This window comes from Oryzias melastigma, linkage group LG9, assembly GCF_002922805.2.
Source record: "Oryzias melastigma strain HK-1 linkage group LG9, ASM292280v2, whole genome shotgun sequence".
Classification (NCBI taxonomy): Eukaryota; Metazoa; Chordata; class Actinopteri; order Beloniformes; family Adrianichthyidae; genus Oryzias; species Oryzias melastigma.
In genome coordinates this window covers 18,063,909-18,086,318 of record NC_050520.1, presented here as the reverse complement: position 1 = coordinate 18,086,318, position 22,410 = coordinate 18,063,909, and the positions used below count along the sequence as shown (strand labels likewise).

The 22,410-nt window shown below is 36.8% G+C and overlaps 4 protein-coding genes and 1 long non-coding RNA gene across 12 annotated transcripts in view; 3 read left to right on the top strand and 2 right to left on the bottom strand.

Annotated features, from left to right (window-relative positions):
* Window positions 1-14,423, bottom strand: part of LOC112147937 (membrane-associated phosphatidylinositol transfer protein 2) — a 39,638-nt gene extending 25,215 nt beyond the window's left edge. For 3 of the 8 annotated variants that reach the window (XM_024274631.2, XM_024274635.2, XM_024274633.2), the window contains exon 1: window positions 13,523-14,266. The gene's annotated coding sequence lies outside the window, so the exon portion shown is untranslated. Of the gene's footprint in view, window positions 1-13,522; window positions 14,268-14,329 lie in introns of those variants that run through there. The other 5 variants (XM_024274637.2, XM_024274639.2, XM_036213544.1 and 2 more) reach the window with 4 other exon arrangements.
* LOC118599143 lies at window positions 6,887-11,072 on the top strand. The gene is made up of 2 exons (XR_004948436.1): window positions 6,887-7,384; window positions 10,075-11,072. It is a non-coding gene; the product is annotated as an uncharacterized LOC118599143 (long non-coding RNA).
* Window positions 14,424-15,376: 953 nt separating the features above from the next.
* On the top strand, window positions 15,377-16,792 carry lg9h12orf65 (linkage group 9 C12orf65 homolog). Its single transcript, XM_024275665.2, has 2 exons — window positions 15,377-15,811; window positions 16,425-16,792. Exons 1-2 carry the CDS (start codon window positions 15,536-15,538, stop codon window positions 16,653-16,655), a joined length of 507 nt encoding a protein of 168 aa, XP_024131433.1. The 5' UTR covers window positions 15,377-15,535; the 3' UTR covers window positions 16,656-16,792.
* Window positions 16,793-18,594: 1,802 nt separating this feature from the next.
* Window positions 18,595-21,164, top strand: kmt5ab (lysine methyltransferase 5Ab). Its single transcript, XM_024276108.2, has 8 exons — window positions 18,595-18,827; window positions 18,994-19,097; window positions 19,404-19,530; window positions 19,696-19,882; window positions 19,976-20,063; window positions 20,138-20,197; window positions 20,327-20,517; window positions 20,625-21,164. Exons 1-8 carry the CDS (start codon window positions 18,818-18,820, stop codon window positions 20,833-20,835), a joined length of 978 nt encoding a protein of 325 aa, XP_024131876.1. The 5' UTR covers window positions 18,595-18,817; the 3' UTR covers window positions 20,836-21,164.
* An 808-nt stretch (window positions 21,165-21,972) lies between these two features.
* rilpl2 (Rab interacting lysosomal protein-like 2) overlaps window positions 21,973-22,410 on the bottom strand; it is a gene marked incomplete in the record, with an annotated part of 2,171 nt that continues 1,733 nt past the window's right edge. The window contains 1 exon segment of the mRNA XM_024276109.2: window positions 21,973-22,410.

The window sequence follows — 22,410 nt, the reverse complement described above, 5'->3', positions numbered from 1 at the left end:
TACTGGCTATAATAAGACTTTTCCCTTTGTTATATGTCCCCAATCATGTTTTTATATATATATCTTGCACTTTTTCTTTCTAAAAATATATAAACCTATATTAAATTATGCAATTATTCTCATGTGTTAAAGGAGCTTAAATAACAGAAAAATGTGACCCCCAAACAAGAGAAAAGTCCTTTGCAACAATGGAAGGGATTACCAGACTTATGTGTTAAATAACTGATTATGTGTTAAATAACACACGATGAACAAAGACAAAAGATGAAAGAAATAGAAAATAAAAAGGAAATAAACAGGACGACCAAATATGATGTTAAAGCAAATTAAAACATCAGTCGGTAAGCTGTAAATAACACAAAAGAAAGAAAAATAACGAATGAAGCCTTGAAAGAATTTACTGAAAGGAAGCAGTCATTTTCTAATGATGGTTAGATCAAAGAGAAGTTCTGTTGTTTTAAAATCTGTAACGATTTTGTTTGATACAGATTCATTGAAACCTAAATAGCTGCTTCGAGAAAACAAGCACATTTCAAGATTTTCTGATGATGAGGGTTTGGAAAAAAGCATGTTTCCATCCTCCAAATCTGTTTGCTGCTTCGCATGAAAGCGGGAGCATGACTGAAAAACACATTTTCTAATTAGACCTCATGCTCTGAGGTGGAGACATGATTCCATAAATTCCAGTTGTTTGGTTTTTTTCCTACAGTGTCTTAGAGTGACCTGCATGAATATCACCTTTACAGATGATCCCTAATCCAAATATACCATTTAAAAAAAACATACTTTAACCTAAGAAGGACTCTCCTCCTCCTCCTCCTAAGGACACTGGATCCTTTCGGAACGTTTCCTCTGAGACTGTTGCAGATGCTGCGCGCAGCATAGAAAACTTGGTTGCTCGATCCACCGGCAACCCTCTAGAGAGAACTGGCACCAGGCTTGACCCAGAAAAAGCCCTGTCACACACAGGGGCGTAAAAATAGCTCAGTCACAATAATCCAAGCATACGCAAGCAGAGCGCCTGACGCTCGTTCAAAAAATATGCTCATTCCCATCTAAAAATACTATCTCCACCCCCCCACCCTCCTTCAGTGACGCAACAGCGGCACACGCCGGAGCACAATGATTATCATAAATCAGCCTAAAATGTTCTCGCTCTTGTTGCAACAAAGCTGGTGATTCTAAGTCATCTAGTTTTTGTTCCCTATAGAAGCCTAAGAATTTGCTAGATGTGTCACCAAGAGTTACAGATCGAAGGATTGTGGATGGTTGAGGAGGATACTACTTCACAAATGATCCGTTTAATCATTGGACAGTCGAGATCTTAACCCAACTAGTTCCCTTTAAGGCCTGTTAAGCACCTAAAAACAACCATTTTTATGATAAACATAATTAACTTAATGCCGAAATTCACTAAAACCAAACAGATTATGCTTATGCAATGTTGCACAAAGTCATTATCTCATGTTTTCACTTTGGTCCAGTAATGTGAATGTAACATTTAATCCCTTCATAAATGCAACATATAGTCAAGGCAGCGTGGATGAAAAAGACAGAATGGAGAGCTGCAGCTGTGCGGTCAAACTCTGAGTGCGACACTCGAGGGGAGTGTTTGCTCACAGGTTTTTTTTTCTTCCTGAAGGGCAAAGTGGTGGCACTTCTTTAAATTTAGCAATGTTTCAAAGATTGGCACATAATAACAGGGAGGGAGAGCACTTCCTGAATCCCAGAGTAGTTGGAGGACGTCAGTCAGGGTTATATGAAGGATTTTCCTCACAATAGGAGTTTCTCAGGAAAGATCTTTGCAAAATGCAAAAGTGAAATAATCTTTAAATGCTCCAAATGTCAGTTGATGCAAAAATAATACTTTGGAAAGTGACAAGAATCTAACATAGCTGATGAGCTTTATAAGTATTGTGTTTTTTTAACATTTAACAATAGGTGTCACTGCAAACTTTCTGATTTAAAGACCCACTCCATTAAAAATGGTGTTTTAGGTGTTTTTAGAATGTTCTCGCAGAATTTTTCACATAATAGAGGACAATAACACAATAATTTAAGATTAAAACTGTTTGTGAATATTTGTTTATTCAAATCATGTTGGATCAGTAGAAGATGAAAGCACCTGCTTTGAAAAAGTCTGTGACGCAGTAGCTGTTGTGAGCAGCCCAAACTCTTCCTTTTCTGCTACAAAGTTGATGCATTCACTGGCAGACAAAAGATAAATTAGCGTCTTTGTTTTCCTCTTCTGAGTTGCCATCTTGCTCAAAACTGTACAGCTGGATAACTCCAATAGTGCTCACTGTTTGTTTTTGCTGCACTATTGTTAGCATACGTTTGTGAGGTGCTATAAGCTGGGGGGGGGGTGAGTGTAAACAAAGGGCTGATGGGAAATTAGCAGAGAGGCCAACATCCTCGCCCATAACCCAGACGTGAATTTCTAATGAGCTCCTGCTGCTCTGCAGAGAATAGGTCTTAAAAAGCAAAACAGTTTTTCAAATATTTTCGATAAAAACTTAATAATCCCAATTAAAAGACCACTTGGGACAATTTCTTAAGAAAAAAAATATAGTTGAAGTGGGAAATGAATGTGATTTGCTTAAAAGTCAACTTTATTTGTCAAGTTTTCATTCCAAAAAGCATTAATTTTCCTAATGAAAAAAACATTTTTACATAACTTGTGCTTGAAACTGAACATGGAAAGAACTATCATCTATATAATACTTAAAAACTAACAGAAAAGCCGTTTTTTGCCTTAAAAACAAGATATTTCTTTAAATGGATTTGATTTGATGAATCAGTATTGCATTCTCCAAGTGAAAATAGATTGTAATTTGATTAATTGACTTTTTTAAACTTATTTGACATAAAGAACGACACAGACAATATTTTCTACCAGCGAGTTATCAGCACATTTGAGATAATTTACAGCACTTCCAGAACAATGAAACTTTACCTCAGCAGGACTTTTTCATTTGCGACACCAAGCAAATTGATTTGGCCTAATAATGGCACGGAAGCCTATTTTATTTCCATGAAAAAATAATAAAGTGAATTCATTGTAAACATTATTATATGGCTGTAGCACGCAAAGTAGTGAAGACGATTTTCTAAATGGGATTTTAATGAGATACAGGGAGAAACAAAATGAAAAGGCAGAATCAAGAAAATACATTGTGTTTGTTTAATTCTTCCCAAGAGAAGCAGATAATTTTCTTAATCTGTGTAACTGTCAAACAGGATTGGACAGACACAAATACACACAGATACAGATTGTCTTGAGATCTTTTTCCAACTTTTTCCTACATGTATCCACAGCTTGAATGCACCAAACAAGGAACTCTCAGAAGCTCCATGAGCTAAAATAGTAACACAGTTTGCAGGGTGTAGTGCGACAGCACCCAGTGGTACATCACTTATTCAATTACTTGAAGCAATCACATTTTTGGTGAGTACATGAAGAGCAGATTGAGACTTCTTTCACTTAACAGCAAAAAAAAACAAACAACATTTTTGGCCTTTCTCTTTCTATTGTTTTAACAAACCCTGACACAGAAAGAAGGTTATTTCAGAACAGTACACAGATGCAGCAAGGGTGGTCAAATATCCTGTTCAAATTGAGCTTAATTTTAATAAAGCACAGGGGGAATATGCAAACATTTACCCTGTCTTTGGTCAGGGTTCTCAACATCACACATGGCTAGAGGAGCGGAGCCGTAAGAGGAGGCAGAAACGTTTAGAAGGATCCATAATTTAGTTTGGACTTGATCTTTTAAAAACAAGACAGAGGAAATAAAATTGATGATCAAACCACAGCTGCTCGAGTGAAAGTGACAAACACTGGCGCACCACCGTCTTCCTAAATAATGCACGAACACAGCACATTAAATAACAATAGTCCCTGCAGTCTCTTACAAGCTTTGGAGGTGGGATGCCCATCTTGCCCTTGTTCTTAACTCATCATCGCAGCACAAGGGGAAAGCTAAAAATACTTGACACCCCGTGTGCATCTCCTTCATTGTGTTCGTCCTCCTTCTCCTCGTTCTCCTCCTCCCACGGTGGCCCTGAAAGCCAGAGCGGTTTCTAAAAATTATCCTAACACGGAAGGAAAGAACAAAAGCAAGCGCTGAGCGACACGGCACCGCGATCGGCACTAACTTTACCAAATAAAATCCAACTGCAGCCAAGATTTTGAATTTTACCTCGTCGTCAGCAGATGTACCTGAATATTTAATAATTCCTTAATATACCACAATGCACTATGTGATTAAAAGTAATCTGACCATGGCCAAGTCACCCAAAAAGTTCTACAAAGCTTACACATTCAATAAAAACCTCAAAATTGAGCACTTCTTAGAATTAATATCATGAAAGTGTATAAATTAATAGAAAATAAGTGCTTTAAAAAAGTTGCTTCTGTTGCTTTGGTTCGACTGATGCGTTGCATTTTCCGGAAAAACCAACAGTTACAACCAGCTCACTAAGCAACACCATCAGCTCCATCTCTAATCAACCCTCAAGTCCAAAATTAGACGACCTTATATGCAAACTACGGTTGGATTAATCAGTTTTCATGCCAAGGTTAAACGGGGATCCACCCCTCGCTGTTACTCTCTGCGAGCAGACAGCCTAAATACACTGCAGAGAGCAGACTTACATAACGGCAGCAGATACAGGAAAGGAAGGCATTTCCACCCATGCATTCAGTCAATTCCATTAACTAATTCATTTAGCTAACAGGGCACAGGAAAGGAAAATCTTTAGTTCTTGCAAGCAATCTCTCCCCAACATCTCCATCCGTCTCTGCGTGGCTGTGTTTGGTAGCAGCAGATTCAAATGAAGGAAGGAGACTGCAGCGAGCGCTTACCCCACTATAGACACAAAACCTGAACATTATGGCTTAAAATAAACTCCAAACAAATCTCTAACAGTTTTCAGCAGACTATTTTATCTATTAAACAAACAATTATTGTGCTCTTTAAAAGAAGAGAAATTAACATTTAAATATTAAAGTATTTAACATAAACCAAGATGTGCAGTAATAATCCAAACCAGGATCAGAGTAAAAAAATAATTTCAAACATATTTGGTCCAAAATCATATTTTTTAATTGATATTTTCTTTTTCATTGTAAAACGTAATGTTTGTTCAAAAGTTTAATTTCCCTTTGGAGATATTACACCAGTAAGTAAACACTGGAGATACCACAATTCTGGTTTGAAAAGTGAAGCGTTTGTTACGCCATTAAACTGAATTGTGAGGAAAGTGATTTGTTGCTTCTGCATACCAGTATGCTTATGTTAAAATTATCAAACAATTGTGCTAAATTTAGGAAATATTTATTAATTATTGTTTTATTACATCACATAAGGCTTAGTAGGAGATTTCTGAGAGGGTTTTCTTAATTGTTACTTGATCCTTAGCGAATTTATAAAAGGATATTTTTAGTTTTTGTTGCCATTTAGTAATACACAAATCATATATTGAACGGAAACAAAAAGAAAATAGGTTTTTATATGAATCATGGGGAAAATAAATCCTTGTATCCCAGAAAAAAAAAACACACAAGAAGATGCTTCCCTGATTTTCAGAACAACTATTAAAGATATCACAGCTGTGAAAGATAAAAAAGTTTAAAAAAAAAAAAAGAAATTCAAACTTTGCCTTCGGCCAAAACGTATTCAGTTTCCTGTCCTTTTATCCATTGCTTGAATGGGTAGGAGTTACCATGGAGATGTACAATTGGCCCTTCCCTTACTAAGTCAGTGACGAGGAAAACAGAGACCAGACGCGGTCGAGACCGATACCTCTTTCTCCCGTTTCTTCTGTCTCCACTTTCACTTATGCCTGTGTCGTTTTGTTTTCCTTCCAGCAGTTCAAACCTGCACATCCAGCACTTCTCACAACCCGAAACACACCGATTTAAATACGTCAGCAGGTTAAGGGTTTCTATGGAGAAGTGTTAAAAACCCACGCCAATGAAAATCATGTTTTTAACTTGTTTTGTGCAGTATTTTTCTAATAATGGAGGACATATGTGAATACAATTGAGATTAAAACTACCTTTTTGAATATTTCTTTCTTCAAATTGTGGTGAATCAGGAAAAAAAATAAATAGTTTGTAGTTGTTACGTACAAACTTTGCTCGGCAGGCCACTGCCTCCCTGGTCCGCTCCATTCTGATGCATCCACTTGCAAACAAATAGATTTATGCATGTTTGTGTTTTCCTTGCCCAGCTGGCATCTAGATGGCTCTAAACTGTACGGCTGGATAGCATCAGTAATGTTAGGTTGAGGTTCTGAGGGGCTGTAAGTAAACGGAAGAGAGCGTAAACAAAGGTATGATGGGAAATGAGTGCAGGCTTACCTACAGTTGAATTTTTAATGAACTACAGCCGCTCTGCAGAAACTATGTTTAAGAAAACAACAGTTTTGTATTATTATTTTATCTAAAAACAGCATGATGATAGATAGAGACCACTGGGAGGGCTTTTAAAATAGATTTAAAATATGTATTTAAAAAAATACGAACCAGAAAATGTTTACAAGTGAACCACATGATCACAAAAACAGTTTCCTCAAAACCTTCAAAGTTGCAAACACTTAAAAAAAATGTGTCTCACAACGTCCAAGTGAAGCTGACCATAAAAGGCCATTTTCAGATGAGGTCCTGTGACTTCAGCCAACATTTCAGTGGGTTCTGAGGTCAGGTTTCCAGCTTTGCAGAAAGCCCCTCTTTCTATCTTACATCTCAGCACAAAATCACGATGCAAGAAGAGCTAGGAATCTAAATAAGATAAATGCAATTTACATCTCTCGCTTTTTCACAAACACATCAATCTGGATGAAGATGGCAGTTTAGCAAGGACAAACGCAGATTATACAGAAACACCTCCTGATAAAGACTTTAGTGGGAGTGAGCGAAACAGAGCAGGAGATTTGGTGAAGAAATGAGAGGGAGTTAAGGCCTGAAAGAATCTATTTTTAGGCTTCGGAGAGAAATCAGGTGTCTATGCCAGTGGAAAAGAGGGTGGGGGGGGGTATGGATGCAGTGACATGAAGCAGTGCTGTCACTTTCATTTTACAAGATCCATGTGAGTCAGAGTTGCGCCGAGAGCTGCGGGAGGAACGGCGCTGGAGCAAAACACAGGCGCATATAAAATTACAGATACAGTGGGAGTCATAACGTCCTGAAGGCCGTGGCGATAATGAAGAACTGAGATCCACCTGTGAATTCCTGTCTGGATGCTGCAGAAAGGATCTCTGAAAATGTTGCTGATTATATGAGCTGAAAATGCATCAGCTTTGTTTGTCCAAAGCAGCTTTTCCTGCTTAAGAGCAAAGACAATTCCTGGTAGAAAAATATTTTTTAAAAAAAGCCCAGGTGAGTCATACTTCCTTTATTTCACTTCATCAGCGGCGTGTATTGTTAGTGACTGTCCTCTTCTCTGACAGGATGCTAAGTAAGAACACAGCGAGGGTGGACAACTGCTATAAAAAAAGCAGCTTTTCTTGAAGTCCACCCACACTAGGAAGAACTGCTGTCCAGAGAGTGTGAAGGGGAGAGGGGGGGGAAGCAGACAAATTACAGAAAGTGCTCGCTTTTGTCTCATTTGCCAGACATTTTCGGAGCATTAGCGGCGATGTGCCATTCATCACCTGGCTCATCAAGGATGCACGGGGACAGGTTGTACCCCTGTTGTCCCTGTCAACAGCGGCTCCGCTCCAGACATCACCTGTTCTATTTGGGGGGGGAGATGAGGCGGGAGGGCAGGTAGAGCGGAGAAGGAGTGCGTGAAGCTCGAAAACACAATGTGGAACATTGTGTTTTGGCTGACGCCCAGGTGCATGCTGGGAGCTCATCCCAGGTACCATCATTATCCCCAGTTGTTTGCTAAAGGTGAATTATGAGGGAACTCAGACCTCCTGACTTTCAGCCAGCTGATGAAGTCTCCCTGCATGCAGGAAAACAGCTCCACAACCGAGAAAAGATATTTCTGAAAACAGACTCGAAGCACTGCGGGGCTTCAATCAGCTAATAAGCCTCGCTGATAGTCCAGTGTGTGGTGTGTCTGCTGTTCAGTTGGAGGCCTTATAAAATATTTTGCAGCCTTTTCACCATTTTCTTAAATTAATATCAATAAAACAACAACAGATTTTAGTTGTTTTTTATTAACTCTCGACTATTTAATTCCCAACTTCAGGTTGGTGATGAAGAAATTTCTGTGGAGTGCCACATATTCTAAATACAACTGACGTCATGATCAATGCTAATTACCCAAGACATGGGTGCATTCAAATTCCCTCCACCAGTGCCCTGTATAGTAGGGGTGTAGCAAAATATCGATATTGCGATATATTGATATATTGAGTCCTGCAATTGATTCTCACCAAGTATCGATCTTTTATTTTCTTTTGAAGAGGCTGTAAAACGTTATATTCTTCCTTCTTTTGGCAAGACATTCTTTTCGGAGGTAGATACGCATTGCGAGACTGGCTGTCGCGGGCACCAATGTGCTTGGCAGCTACTTGAATTATTTAATTTTTGTTCTGTTGTTTACAACAATTTTGCACTAAGTAGTGGCACTGCTGTTCATGTTTACTGTTGTCAATGCTGAATCTTACAGATAATTTAAATTCAATTGGTGTCAGTGCTTGTTAAAGACAGTTTTTATTTTAGTTTAGTTTTTCACTAAAAATGTATCTATTCTTCTATTTATTGTGAGTTATTAGAGATAATTCTTACCAATTGAGTGGCCTTGAAATTTCCCAGAAGTCTTCGGTGTGCTTCGATGAAAAGTCTCTCAAATGCATTGCATAGACCACAATGCATTGCATTTGAACGATTTTTCATGAGAAAACAATGTCTTTTAATCTATTTTTTATAAACCATCAAACTTTTTATATATATATATATATATATATATATATCGTCCTGAGGATGCTGTTAGTCCTCCAGCCAGTAGGGGCGCTGTGTTAAAAAAGCCTGGGTCCTGAGAATGCGGTCCTGAGAATGCGGTTCTGTGAGCGTTGTTGGGTCTCCGGCTCTGCAGGTTTATACTACTGCCCGATCCAGGTAATCAGCAGCCGAACCAGCGGGAGGCCGGCCCTCGAGGACTAACTTTGGACACCCCTAGCATATAGTTTTCTAGCCATATAGACATAAGATACACTTTTCTTACTAATAAAAGTCATATAACAGATTTACATTTGGGATAAAACTCTTCATCTTCAAAGCACCTGAAATGACCACTTGGCTCCATCTCCTTCCTGTTCTAAAGCAAAACCGCTAAGAATGAAGACTCCTCTTTATATCATTAAATTATTCAAAAAACTGAAATAGAAATCATGAGCGACATAATTTCCCAATTTAGTTTAATCAAATCTAAAATATTCAGCTAAAAATTGCAAGAAATGTGAGGACATAAGATCACTTTACATTTTGCCAGTAAATCTTTGAGATTACGCCTCATGTAAGAGTAACTGGTACAAGGTAAATACTTTAAAGCCTGAGTCATTTCTAAAGGCAGTTACTGAACTTCTGTTTACACAAAATAAGCAAATGCTTACCCAAAATAATGACATCAACACATTTGATGATCTACTGCAAACAAGCATCTGTATTCCTCCGTAGGATCAGGAAACTGTGTGTACCTGGGATTTTTTTGTCACCAACTGTGACCAGCGATCTCAACTGATAAACAACTCACAAGGAACACAAATGGAACCAAAATCTGTGGTGAGCAGCCCCATGCGTCATTCAGGCTTTCACCAGCAGGAAATGTCGCTTTTTTAGCTCTCTTGACTAGTTTACTCAATGGCCACGAACCCATGAACACCGTTATTCATTGCAACACGTTGAGGAAATGCGTCTTGTGAGGAAAATCTGAAGGCAAACTGACAGCTTCAACAGGAAAACAGAGGATATGTCACATGCATGAATATGAAAGGCTGAAAAAACCACATGCTATGAATACTCAAACAAGGCTGGGACACGCGCTCGAAAGCTGCAGGCTCCTCTGTCAAAATGTTCCACTGCACCAACATCTATTTACTGTGTTTTCTCCCCAACAGATCAAAAGGCCTGTCAGGCTTCTGCACAGAGGCAAAGCAGATGACTGAGCAAATATTAGGAGTCCATGCAACCCATGTTCATCCCATCAGACAACGTGCAAATTCTGCAAGTATTTCAACATTTCTACAGAATTTGAAGAACTTTTTGAGTTTCCAAAACAAAAGTAGCACACACACGAAGCATTTTTGAATGTGCTGCATTCTCGTTCACATAAATTATTAAACAAGCCTTGTGCTAAAAAAAAAAAAAAAAAAAGTTACTTAATGTTTTGCCAAGAAATGAAAGTTCACATGACAGTAAAGCCAGTGAAGAGCAATAAATGTTAACGCCATGCACTTATTGTATGAGGTTATGGACTAATGTGTAATCTGAGATCTATGTGTGTCTGCACATTTGCATAGTCTTCAACGTAAATAGTCTCCATTGGGCTTGGTGGAAAATCCTTTCTGTGACTACGTGGCATTTTCAAGTCTGTGGAGATTTTTGCAAGACAAATGTGAACTGAAAACACAAGTTATTGAAGAAGCCCAAATACAGGATCTGAGTTGTGCTGGCAACACACAAGAAACATTTCCTCTTTCTTACAGAACATTTTGTTTGTCTAGAGATAAACTACAAATATGCTAAAAAGTATCAAACAGTAAAACATTGACCTTTTAATAAAAGTGTAAAGAAAAATCCACCCAAAAAAAAAAAAATCACTAAAATACAGAAAAGTATAGCCAAAAAAACACACAAGTCTAAACAAAAATATGGTAGCAATTGCAAGGAGGAAGAACATTCTTAAGAAAATAGATTTTACAAGAATGGACCTGTCATCATTCTACCGAGCAGTAGAAGATGTTCGTAAAAACGCTCTTTTTTTTCAGTAAATTATTCTCTGCATGTGTTCAATATTTAACTGGCAATTAAAAGGAGAACTAAAAAAAATCTTTTTTTTTTTTAAAAATAAAGTGAGCAAAAAGCTTTGCTTTGCAAAATCTTGTTTAAAAAAAAACACACACACACATTCACAAGACCTCTCCAAAAACCTAAATGTCCTTTGGATAGAACAGACGTAGTCTGCAACCTGAGGCCCTGGAGCCACATCTGGCTGCTTCCTCCTTTCTTTGTGGCTCTTTGACTGCCAAGAATTTCAAAAAGTTAAGGGTTTATACTTTTATTTAATTACTTTTATCTATTAAGTTTTAACACTTAATTTTAAAATTTTAACATGTCAGATAACTAAGAAAAATGATGGTAAGAGCAATTTATAATTGAATAAGCTTAAACATCTAGATAAAAATGTTGTTTACGTTTGACCGTAAAGGGAGACAAAGGATGAAGGTGCACTAAAGTCGTAATTTTGGAGAAGGCCATGTTTGCAGTTATTATTTTAAATAAATCTTCTACTTCAGGAGGCTCCTATTTGACACAAGATGCGTTTTATTTTGAAGGGAACTTGTGTGTGCTGCTGTTAAAAGTAAAAAATGTTAGAATTATTATATAAAGAAAATTGCAATAATTTAATTATTGTAAATATTTAAAGCTACATTTAATTAATGAGAGGCTTAATGGCCCAGAATAATATATATATATATATATATATATATATACACAGCCGATTAAGTCATGCAGCTCGGCAAGATAGGTAGATGTGGTGAACAGAATCCAGTAATTTTTCAAAATAAAAGGTCCCTCAGAATCAGAAAATAAAAAAACGTTAAGATTCAAAGTTAGCATATGCATTTTTTTTCCCTGTCTGGGCTCCTGGTACTTTGTGGCCCTTGGACTGTCCATGTCCCGGGGGTTGGGGACCCCTGATTTAATGGGAACAGCCAGCTTGTGGAGGGTTGGGAGGGGATATGCGTTGATCAAGTTGTCAAGCATGGAGGCAAATGTAAGATTATTTTGAGTTACTTTACAAATGCAGCAATCAAATTAAACTCCCACTCCAATCATCTTTTAATCTTTTCTAAAAGTGTCCCCAGTGGTCTTTTATTTATGATTAAAATACTCAAATATGCTTTTTAAACGCCTCTCTATCATGAGCAAAATGCTTCAGGAACATGTTAAAAACACAATTTTCATTGGACATTTATTTCATTTTACTTCCTCCTTATATTGTTTTTAAAGAAATATTGTTGTACAACATTTTTCTTTTGCTGGTAAACATGTCTTGTTGTTGTTGCGTTTTCCTAAAGGCAAGTCTGAGTTTAAACACATAACTCCTTTATCTAGCCTTCATCTATGACTCAAAAACAAGTAAGAACTGATTCAAACTGCGCTTACATGTGAAGCAGTTGTGTGGCACGCACAAATTCTGCTATTCACACAAAAAAATTAAGTTAATCGTTTTTGATGAGTTTTAAAACAAGATGAGAACCAATACTTCTAAAAGTTTTGTGATTTCATCATTTTTTAAAAAGCCAAAGACGGAAAACTTCAAGGCACACAGTGTAGCCTTCTGTGTTACACAGGCATCAAGTTTTTACATGTCAAGGAAAGTTCACACCCTTCGTTCACAGTACTACTGGCCCCAAAACTATTTGCCTTGGTATGTGTGTCATGTGTTTCCACCACACACTCGAACAAAAAGGCTGCATTTTGCCCTTTTGTAGAATAAACCCTCATCAAGCAGAGATTGAAGTCATAGGATAGAAGCTCCTGATTAGATCCAGCATATCGGAACTTCACTGATCATCTGGACTGAACCAACAGGTCAGCACAACCTTGATGACTCACAGACTGCTGAGTCAAGACAAGTCACTCTTTCAGTTTCTGCTGTGCAAAAGAAAGAACAAATAGTGATATAAATTGATGCCACCGCTAATCACTGTTCAAATGACACGCTGTTTTTTCCAGCAGTCCTACATAAAATTTCCCCCATCGGAAAAATAAAAACAATATATGGACTAGAAAAGACAAGCTTGATGAGAATAAGCTCACTTTAAGCTGGGGTATGATTTTTTTAAGGGCAAAAAAAGACACAAAATGGCTACTCAGATAACCACATTTACCACAAATGACCTTAAAGTGGCAGGAATTTCTGATGAAACAGCTGCAAGGAGCACATGTGGACACAACCCCATCATGTGTTGCTGTGGTTGCTTCCGTGGCTGTCTTGGTCCAATGTGATGATGCAGATGATAAGATCAGCCCAGCTCAAGGCGCAGACAGAACATTTTATCAGCTTTAACGAGCATGCCTCCAGTATTTGCAGCAACAGGGCCATAGATGGCATGAGAGCAGGGAGATCTGCTGCTGTTTTCAATGCGTGAACGACGGGCCGTGATCACGCACACACACGCACATGCCGGGGCATTATTGTTGCAAAATAAGATGTATTTGACGTGACATTACATTTCCGTGATAAGTGAACTGGAGTAAACCCATCATTAGATAGTTACCTAGCAACATGGCAGCACGGTAATGACAAATTGATGGCTGACAGTGTTCATCACATACCTGGACCTGATGCACCTCTGGTTTCACCACAATCCAAAGTTGGCCCGCCTTTCTTTGGGGGTTTAGGGAAGCGACTTTCTTCACTGAGGCTGGGCGTCCTCAGTGAGAGTCGGATCTGGTTTGATTATGTCTGGATGTCATCACAGACCCCCCCAAAAAATACAAAAATACGCCCAGAAAGTCCGCGGCTGACTCCCTCCTCAAGTGACCGTTTGTTTTGTCCGTCTGCAGCGAAGGGGCGCGGGTAAGACGAGCAACGATGAGCCGCACACAAGCATCACACGCCGAACAGCCCGTTTGGCTCTATCGAGCACGGCTCCAGACAGTGTTTACCAAATCTGATCACATCATTGCGCGGGAGGGCAACACGCTGGATTTCCTCAATCGATAGAAAAGGCCAAAGTAGCTATGGTAACGATAAAATGTCCTTGAATATCCACCCTACCCCTCCATGAAAAGCTGGTTGGGTTGGTCCTTTAAAAAAACATGAAACGTTCACGGACTCAGACAAGCAGCTTCTTCCCGTGTCCACAAGACCAGAGAGGACGACGTACAGACAGATGAGCAGCTCTCGCCATTGTAACTTGTCACTCCTGAAGTCTGAACCTATGCAAGACTTCTATCTTGAAAGCACTGAAAAAATACCTAAAAAAGGTAGAAAGACACTTCCGGTGCACGTTTCAAAATAAAAATAAAACACTCCGTAGGCTAAATTATTGACGTTTTCTCCGCACCTAAATCAATTCGCTTATAAGTGATTATTTAAAAAAAATCCTACATATAACGTGTCTCTAAAATGTTACTCACTTTAACCTGCATCTCTTGTAATTCACTCGACAAATTTGTCAAGCTAAACTTCCGGTATTTGTGTTTGAACGGAAGCTTGAATGAAAGCGTTGAATTGTCATCCGTTTTGAGGGTGGAGCGACCCCTGCTGAGCAGAACTGATATAGCAACTGATGCGTGCAGCGTCTCCGCAGATATTTGCATGTTATGAAGTTGATTCATGAACTTTTTTCAATATTAAAAGAGAAAATGGAAAGATCTCCATGTTCAAGACTGGATATTTATTCATAAAACTAATACTTACATATTTGTTAATAAAGTTAAAAAAAAACAAAAAACAAAAAAAAAAAAAAAACTCATCAGTAAAAATATTTGCCTGAGTGAACTCATGGAAAGACAATATTTTTTTGTTATTTAAAATAAATAAATTTAATGAATAAGAAGAAAATATCAGCATAATTCATTTAAAATGGATTAAATACATAAAAAAATAATACAGTTGGCTAATACATTAACTTTTAAAAGAAAGTAAATAGTGATGTTTTTTCCTAATGGAATTGTTTTAGTATATTTAACAGTAAAATAAAATTGGCATTTGCTTTATTAAAAATAGTGTTTTCAAATTAAAACTGTATTAATTGTTCTGTAGAATAAATCTTCCTTTTTTGCAAGCTGTTGCTTTTCCTTGAATTTGCTTCTAAGGATTTTTTATTTTGTAGAAACAAATTCAATATTAAAGACATTTTTGGGAGGAAATGTTGATTTTTTTTTACAAATTATCATCAAAAAATGTGAAATGAAAGCAACGCAGTTGCAGTTTTTTAGTCTGGATATAGGTCACCTTATTTACATTTCCTTACTCAACTTAAACATGATATCAGCTACTTGAAAAAATGATTTTACAACTTATAACATTATCATATATTTACCACTGTTGTTGTTAGTGCAGAAGTAAGTTTCTAACCTTGGGATTTCCAATTTCCTATGAGCTTTTCTGTGCTCCTCTTTTTGCCACACGATGGCGGTAGAGCGCCAGCTTATCCTAAATGCAACATATTCACAACCACAAAGAAGAAAGCGAGCTTGCCGATTGGACGATTGCTCAAGAAAGTAAAAGGACAAGAAGGAACCTAAACAAGCATGAGTTTTGTCGTAATCGTTCAAATGCTACACAACAGCAGCAAAAGTCAGTAATATAGTCTTTCTTCTTGGATAAAGTAGATCGTAATGGCCTCCTCGTTCATCAGACAGATGTCTATAAAGTCCTGGCGGCTCTTGTGGGGAGCTTCTTCTCCTGGTCTCTCTCAGCTGCTCAAACCGTCTCAGCCGGGGATTACTTGTGTTTTGGCGGCCGGCAAGAATGATTTGACGGATTTCCCAGAGTTGGTTGAGGATGAGCTTGAAGAGCAGTTTGTGAGAGGTTCAGGTCCTGGAGGACAGGCGACCAACAAGACCAGCAACTGTGTGGTGCTCAAACACATCCCCACTGGGATTGTAGTGAAGGTAAACTTGAATCTGTATGTTGCTAGTCCTCATTTTATGTCTATTTATTTATGAATAAGAGTAATTAAATTGAACTATTTACACGTGTATGAAGATGTATGCATAATGTAGCCTATATATTTTTTCTCAAATCAATTCATGACAAAGTATCCTGATATATCTCTGTATATGTATATATTTGTTGTTTATCTTATTTAGTTTTATTTTGTTTTGATTTCTTGAAATAAACCATATCCAAACTAATCGTCTGGAAAAAATGATTTGACATTCAACATTCCTTTTTAATCATCACGGGGGTTTTTCATTATTCAGTGTTTGTTTTTGTTTATTTAGCTTTTAATTTTCTTTACTTGTTCTCTTTCTTGGTTTAAGAGTCAACTTCAAATGTATGATTAAGTTGAGTAAGATTATATTTATTTATTCTTACTTGAATTCAGATGCACTTATAAGCGTTGAAAACAAATTAGGGTGTTAATACAAGTCAAATATCTTAGAAATTCAAGCAAAAGTTCTCTCTGAGTTCTAAAACTCATGTTTTAGTTCATCAGCTGTATGTTGCTTCTGTTTATTTACTATTGATAATCATCCTGCCTTTCTTTTCTTTTCCCTTCAGTGCCATCAGACACGATCTGTGGATACAAATCGAAAGCGTGCCCGTGAAATCATGAGAGAGAAACTTGATGTTGCGTACAAAGGAGAGCTCAGTGAAGTTCTTGTAAAGAAGCGGGAGTCTGAATTAAGAAAACAAGTCAAAAGAAGAAAAGTTAATGAGAATTTGGAAAGAAAAAAACAATTTAAAGAAGCTCTAGCTGCTGAAAACAAACCTGGAAATGACTCTCTTTAAATGTATTTGTTATAAAAGATGTTAATTATATAAAGCAAGTTACAGCTCATGAGTGTAACTATGCACTAAAATGCATATGCAATAAATATACTTTCCAAACTGTATTCTCATGTATAAAGTGTTTATCCAATTTTCAACGTGTTTTGTTTTTCATTAACCTGGTGGTTAAAAAGATTCTGAAAAAAGAAGCATGTCATCTTTTTACAACACCAGCTTAAGTATGAACTCAGATGTTTAGCTCAAAGTATTTTAATCACCAAGGGGTAAAACATTTTATTCATTCTTAAAACATCTCAGTAAATATAAATTTGTCCCAGAACTCCCATGATGGGAGTTCTCTTAGAGGAAGTTGAAGAATGAAAGGTTTTGTAGACTTACTAGTATGCACAAATGTATCTTTTAAACTAAGTGTGCTTAAAGACTAAGATTTGGGTTTAAGGTTTTGATCTCCAATACACAACATAATTTAAAATGTTATTTATTCTTTGTGAAGCAGCACTGTCTGCTCTCAATCCAACTAAAGCCATGACATAAAGCTCATAAATCAAAATGGTGACTGTTGTTGACGTGTATGAAGAGTGTACCAAGAGTACAACTAAAAAATGTAAACAGATTGTTTTTATTTGAACATTAAAATCACATTTTATCTGAATTGCAGTTTTTTTCCAAGATTAGAATTGATCTGGAAAGCTCTAAATACAATGTTTTTCTTAACTATCTCCATTTATATAACTACTTCTCCATTCTGCACCCCAGAGACAAATGTTCTTGTATAGTTTTACACCCTGCAATAAAGCAGTTGTGTTAGGCTGCATGTTATATTTATGGTATTCATAACAAGATTTTCCATGAAGTAGAGATGCATGAGTGTACAGCAGCCCCTTTATTTACATTATGCTGCGGTCAGAGTTTTCTGTTCCTGTGGTCAAATATATGAATCCTACTCAAATGTGTGTTTTTTTCTTTTAGATGTTTTTTTTTAACCAATCCCACAGCAAATGTGTCCGGATGGCCTTTTAATGTCCAACTCATCATCTCCTGTCCCCATACAACTACTTTTTGAAATATTGCGGTTAGTTTTATATATTGAAAAAAAAGTCAGGTCTCAACCATATAGATACACATACAATATTGGAACTAAATCACTGGAGTTGTTCATCTATCCATTTTCTAAAAACTGCTGGAGCCTATCCTAGCTGCTGTTCGGAAAAGGCGAGGTATACCACGGACAGTTTGCCAGTCCATCACAGGGCCACAAACACACATATACACGCACACCTTGAGACAATTTAGAAGCATGTCTTTTAGCTGTGGGAGGAAGCCAGAGAAGCACAGAGAAAACAAATATACAGGGAGAAGATGCAAACCTCACACAGAAAGAAAGGACCCAGATTTGCACAGATTTACTGTGAAGTCAGAATGCCATGTAGCTCTCACAAGATATTATTGAATATATAAATTCTAATTTAATATATTTTACATGTCAAGAAATTATTATTATTATTGCAATACTTTACCATAAACTAGTACACTCTTTCTCTGAGCCTCTGCACATACTTTTAAACCAGCTTTTTTTAATTCAATAATGATTTTTTTCATGAATACAAAAAGTAAAAAACAATAAACTGAAAATGAAATCTTCAATAAGCGTCTGAGTAAGGGGGATCAAGATAGCATGTTTACAAAATTAAGTTCATCTAATTCTTTATTGTCTGTGTTTTTGTTAATTAAAAAAAGAAACACACACATTTTACATGGAAGTAGACATGTAAACAACATGAAAACTACAAGTAATTTAAGAAATTCTTTTTTTCTAATTTCGGAGCATATGTATTTAAATTCGTTCTGCCAGCTTTTGGCAAATGAGTATTTACTAATTTGCATTATTAATTTCCAAACCCCCATTGTCAGTTTGATGGTGGCATGTATGACCCAAACACTCCTTCGTTGAATCACGTGTCTCTTTAACAGACAGGAAGAGATGTAACCAACGACACGCCCACTGAAGCGATGTACAACCAATGAGATACGTCAGATAGATTTTAAATCCTCCACGCTCCTTCTCAGTTTTGACGATCTGATGTTTGTTCAGGAGACCTAAAAACACCAAGAAGACCGTGAACTTAATTGGAAATTATCTAGAATTTATTCCAGGAACCGTAATGGCAAAAGGTAGACTGACTTACTATGTATTTTCACTTTATTCTTTACAAAATAATGCAAACATAAGCCGTAAAGTTGTAACTGGGGGCGGACCTTCGTGGACAAAACAAAGTCATTTTCTTTGTAACTCTTGTAAAAAGTGCTAAAATTCGTATTTATTTCTCTGTTTATAAAGGGAAGAAAAATGCGCTGAGAACCAACAAAAAGAAAGAAGACCCAAAGGAGAAAACTGTCACTTCGCAAACTGAGACAAAGGAAAACAAACCAGCTAGTAACAAGGTATGCTAAAATTAATAAAATTCTGTTAAATTTTCTACAAATAATAACAAAAAATAGCCGTGCGCTAACATAGCATTTAAATAAGGTCGTGTTAACTTTAACTTGAAAAATCTTCAAAAATAATCCAACTTCCGGTTTGTTACCCGTTAGCAATGTTTTTGTACTTTGTTGCTTTTATGTTTATTTCAATTTTGTTTCACAGTTTTTTTTTAACTGTCTTATATCGTAACAATATTATTTTAAAGCTCCAATTAGAGGTACTTACTGTAGTTTCTAATCAGTCAACTCAAACAACTTTCTCTCCAGACAATTTTGCAGATTCTGTGCAGTCCAAGAAAACCTAGATCCCCTCTGAGTGACAGCTCAAGTCAGCTGATCCAGGAGGGCAATGATTCTGATGCAGCTAACCCTGAAATGTCAAGACATAAGGAAGGTAAATAATCAAGTTATCTAAAACGAAACTGTATAGATCTGCTATTTGTTTACCTGTTAGGTTTTTAAAGTTTTGCTCTTCGAAATATTGTGATTTTAGGCAGAAAAGTACTAAATGTGTGGTCTTCTGACCTAAAAGCATATCTACATATCTAACTATCCTTAGAGGCTGGCAATAAAACAAAGGATGAAGGCTGTGAGTCCAAAGAGAAGAGTAGTGGAACAAAAGAACACACTCCTGAAGATGAGAAAAACGAGTCTCCCAAACAACCAGATGTGAAGGCTCCAACAAACAGCAAGGTTTCAGAATCTGGGCATCAAAGCAAAGCCAGCCGCAAGCATCGAGCAAAAAAGTCAGTTCAAATTGTACATATGATTTAATAAGTTTAAAAAAAAGGTACAATGAGCTGAAGAAAGGTGTACATATAGTTTTCTTTATTTTTCAGGGGGGAAAACAAAGTTTCCCAAAACAAAAAGGTCACAGACTACTTTCCCATCAGGCGAAGTAACAGGAAAACTAAAGCTGAAATAAAGGTTTGTGTTTAAGTTGTTGCACTATAAACTCATTCTGTTTGTGCTGAGTAAAGCTATATTTTTTGTGTCACTAGAGTGAGGAACACAGACAGATTGATGACCTGATCAATAAAAACACAGAAGAAGGAATGGAGGTAACTGAATGACTTGAAGCCTCTTTGAGTTCAATCTACAACCTATTATTTTTGCAATATATTCAGTGTTTTGTGAAAATTAAATAAATTATTGTGCATACAACAAATATGACTTCTAAACCTCATCAGGTGAGACAAATAGAAGGAAAAGGAAGAGGAATATTTGCTGTGAAAGCTTTCAAAAAGGGAGACTTTGTTGTGGAGTATCACGGTGACCTGCTGGACTTAGCAGAGGCTAAAACGAGAGAAGATCAGTACGCTCAAGATCCTCAAACAGGCTGTTACATGTACTACTTCCGGTATCAATCTAAAAGTTACTGGTAAGTCGATGTTTTGTGTTTTTAATGCATTTAAATGTGAGGACTAAAAACCGAATGCGTCTACGGAGGCACCGACATGAAGTAGCTGTCATTTTTGTACATTACAGCATAGATGCCACAAAAGAAAGTGGTCGTCTTGGGAGGCTGGTCAACCACAGTAAGAGTGGAAACTGTCAGACCAGGCTTCACGCCATTGGAGAAACCCCTCATCTAATCCTGGTGGCTTCTAGAGACATCGAAGCAGGGGAGGAGCTTCTCTACGACTATGGAGATCGAAGCAAAGAGTCCATCACTGCACATCCTTGGCTCAAATTCTGAAGTCTTCATCCAATTTTTTTTTTTTTCTTTTTTCTTTGTTCTATGAGCTGCAAAATGGACATAGTCTTCAGCCTGAAACCCTTTTTTTTTGCTTCCAAAATTATATTTTATCATGTTTTTAAAAACATTTTTCTAAATGTAGAAGATGGGAAGCTTGAACTGTTATTTTTGCAAGTATTTGTTTCAGTCTGATTTGTTTTTTATAGTGAGATTAGTGAGAGCTTTTGGTGAATAAAACATGCAGCCGAGATGTCATCAAGTTGCGGCATCAAAGTGTTAAAGCACAACTTTTTTTTACAAATAATTAAAAGGAATACATAGGACACCAAGGTGGTCTGTCAGCTCACATCCATTATATAATGAAGAAAGGAGGTGATGTTGCCAATAAAATGAGAAAAAGTGCAAAAAGTTTATTCTCATAAGAAACATTCAATAGTGATAGGGTTAATAGTGAACAAACTCAATTGAGTTAACACTGCCAGCTGAGAGACTTATTTCATTGAAATCATTTTAGTTGTACAGATATCAACCTAAACATTTCTTTTTTCAAACTGCATTTCTCAAATTCTTTTACACTGAGGCCTCAGACCAACATTTCCACAAACATTCCTGTTTTGAATTACACAGAAAAAAATAAGAAACTCAGTTATTTTAACATTTACTCAGAAATCAAAGACCCATTTCAATGAAAATTTAATTTTTTGGTATTTTGAACATGTTTGTGTAGGATTTTTCTAAAGATGGAAGACCTATAAAAGAAAGTAGGCTTAAAACTGCATTTCTGATTAAATATTTAAATTGCAGTGAGTCAGGAGCAGAGGGAAACACGCTGCTTGAAAAAAGTGAGGCCAAAGTCTCGCTGCTCCGCTCCATTCCGATACACCGACTTGCAGACGAGTAGATCCATGTACGTCCTTGTTTTCCTCGTCTGAGCTGGCATTTAGCTCAAAGCTGTACGGCTGGAAAGCTCTGATATTGCTCGCCATTTTTGTTACAACAGTAATGTTAGCTTGGGGTTGTGATGGGAAATAAGTGGAGGCTTACTTCCTACAACACCCACAACTTAGATGTGAGTTTTGGATTAACTACAGCCAATCAGCAGAAACTTAAAACCTAGAAAACATCATTGTTTTTTGCTTTGGCCTATAAAGGGCATAATCACATCTAAAAGACTCCTGGGAATATATTTACATTAGACCAAAAGATGATTGGAGTGGGGCTTCAAGAAAAATTGAGGATATTAAAGCAACTTATTAACCTTGGAATGTGTTTTTCATTCTTACCTTACATGTTATTTCTTCATATTTTATTTTTTATTTATGATAACTTAAAAATCCTTTTAGAAACTGGGTCAGCTGTTGACGCCAGTCAAATAATACTTATTTTTTAAAAGTTTCTACATGATAAATTATGTTATTCTAAATTCAAGTTGTGCATCTCAATAATACTAAAAAACATCTTGGATTAAAATTACAAATAAAAATCTAATTTGGTTAAGACTGTGAAACAGAGTAAAAGATTTACACACAAAAAATAATTACAAAAGTGGTTTAACTGCAGACAAAAACCTGTTTG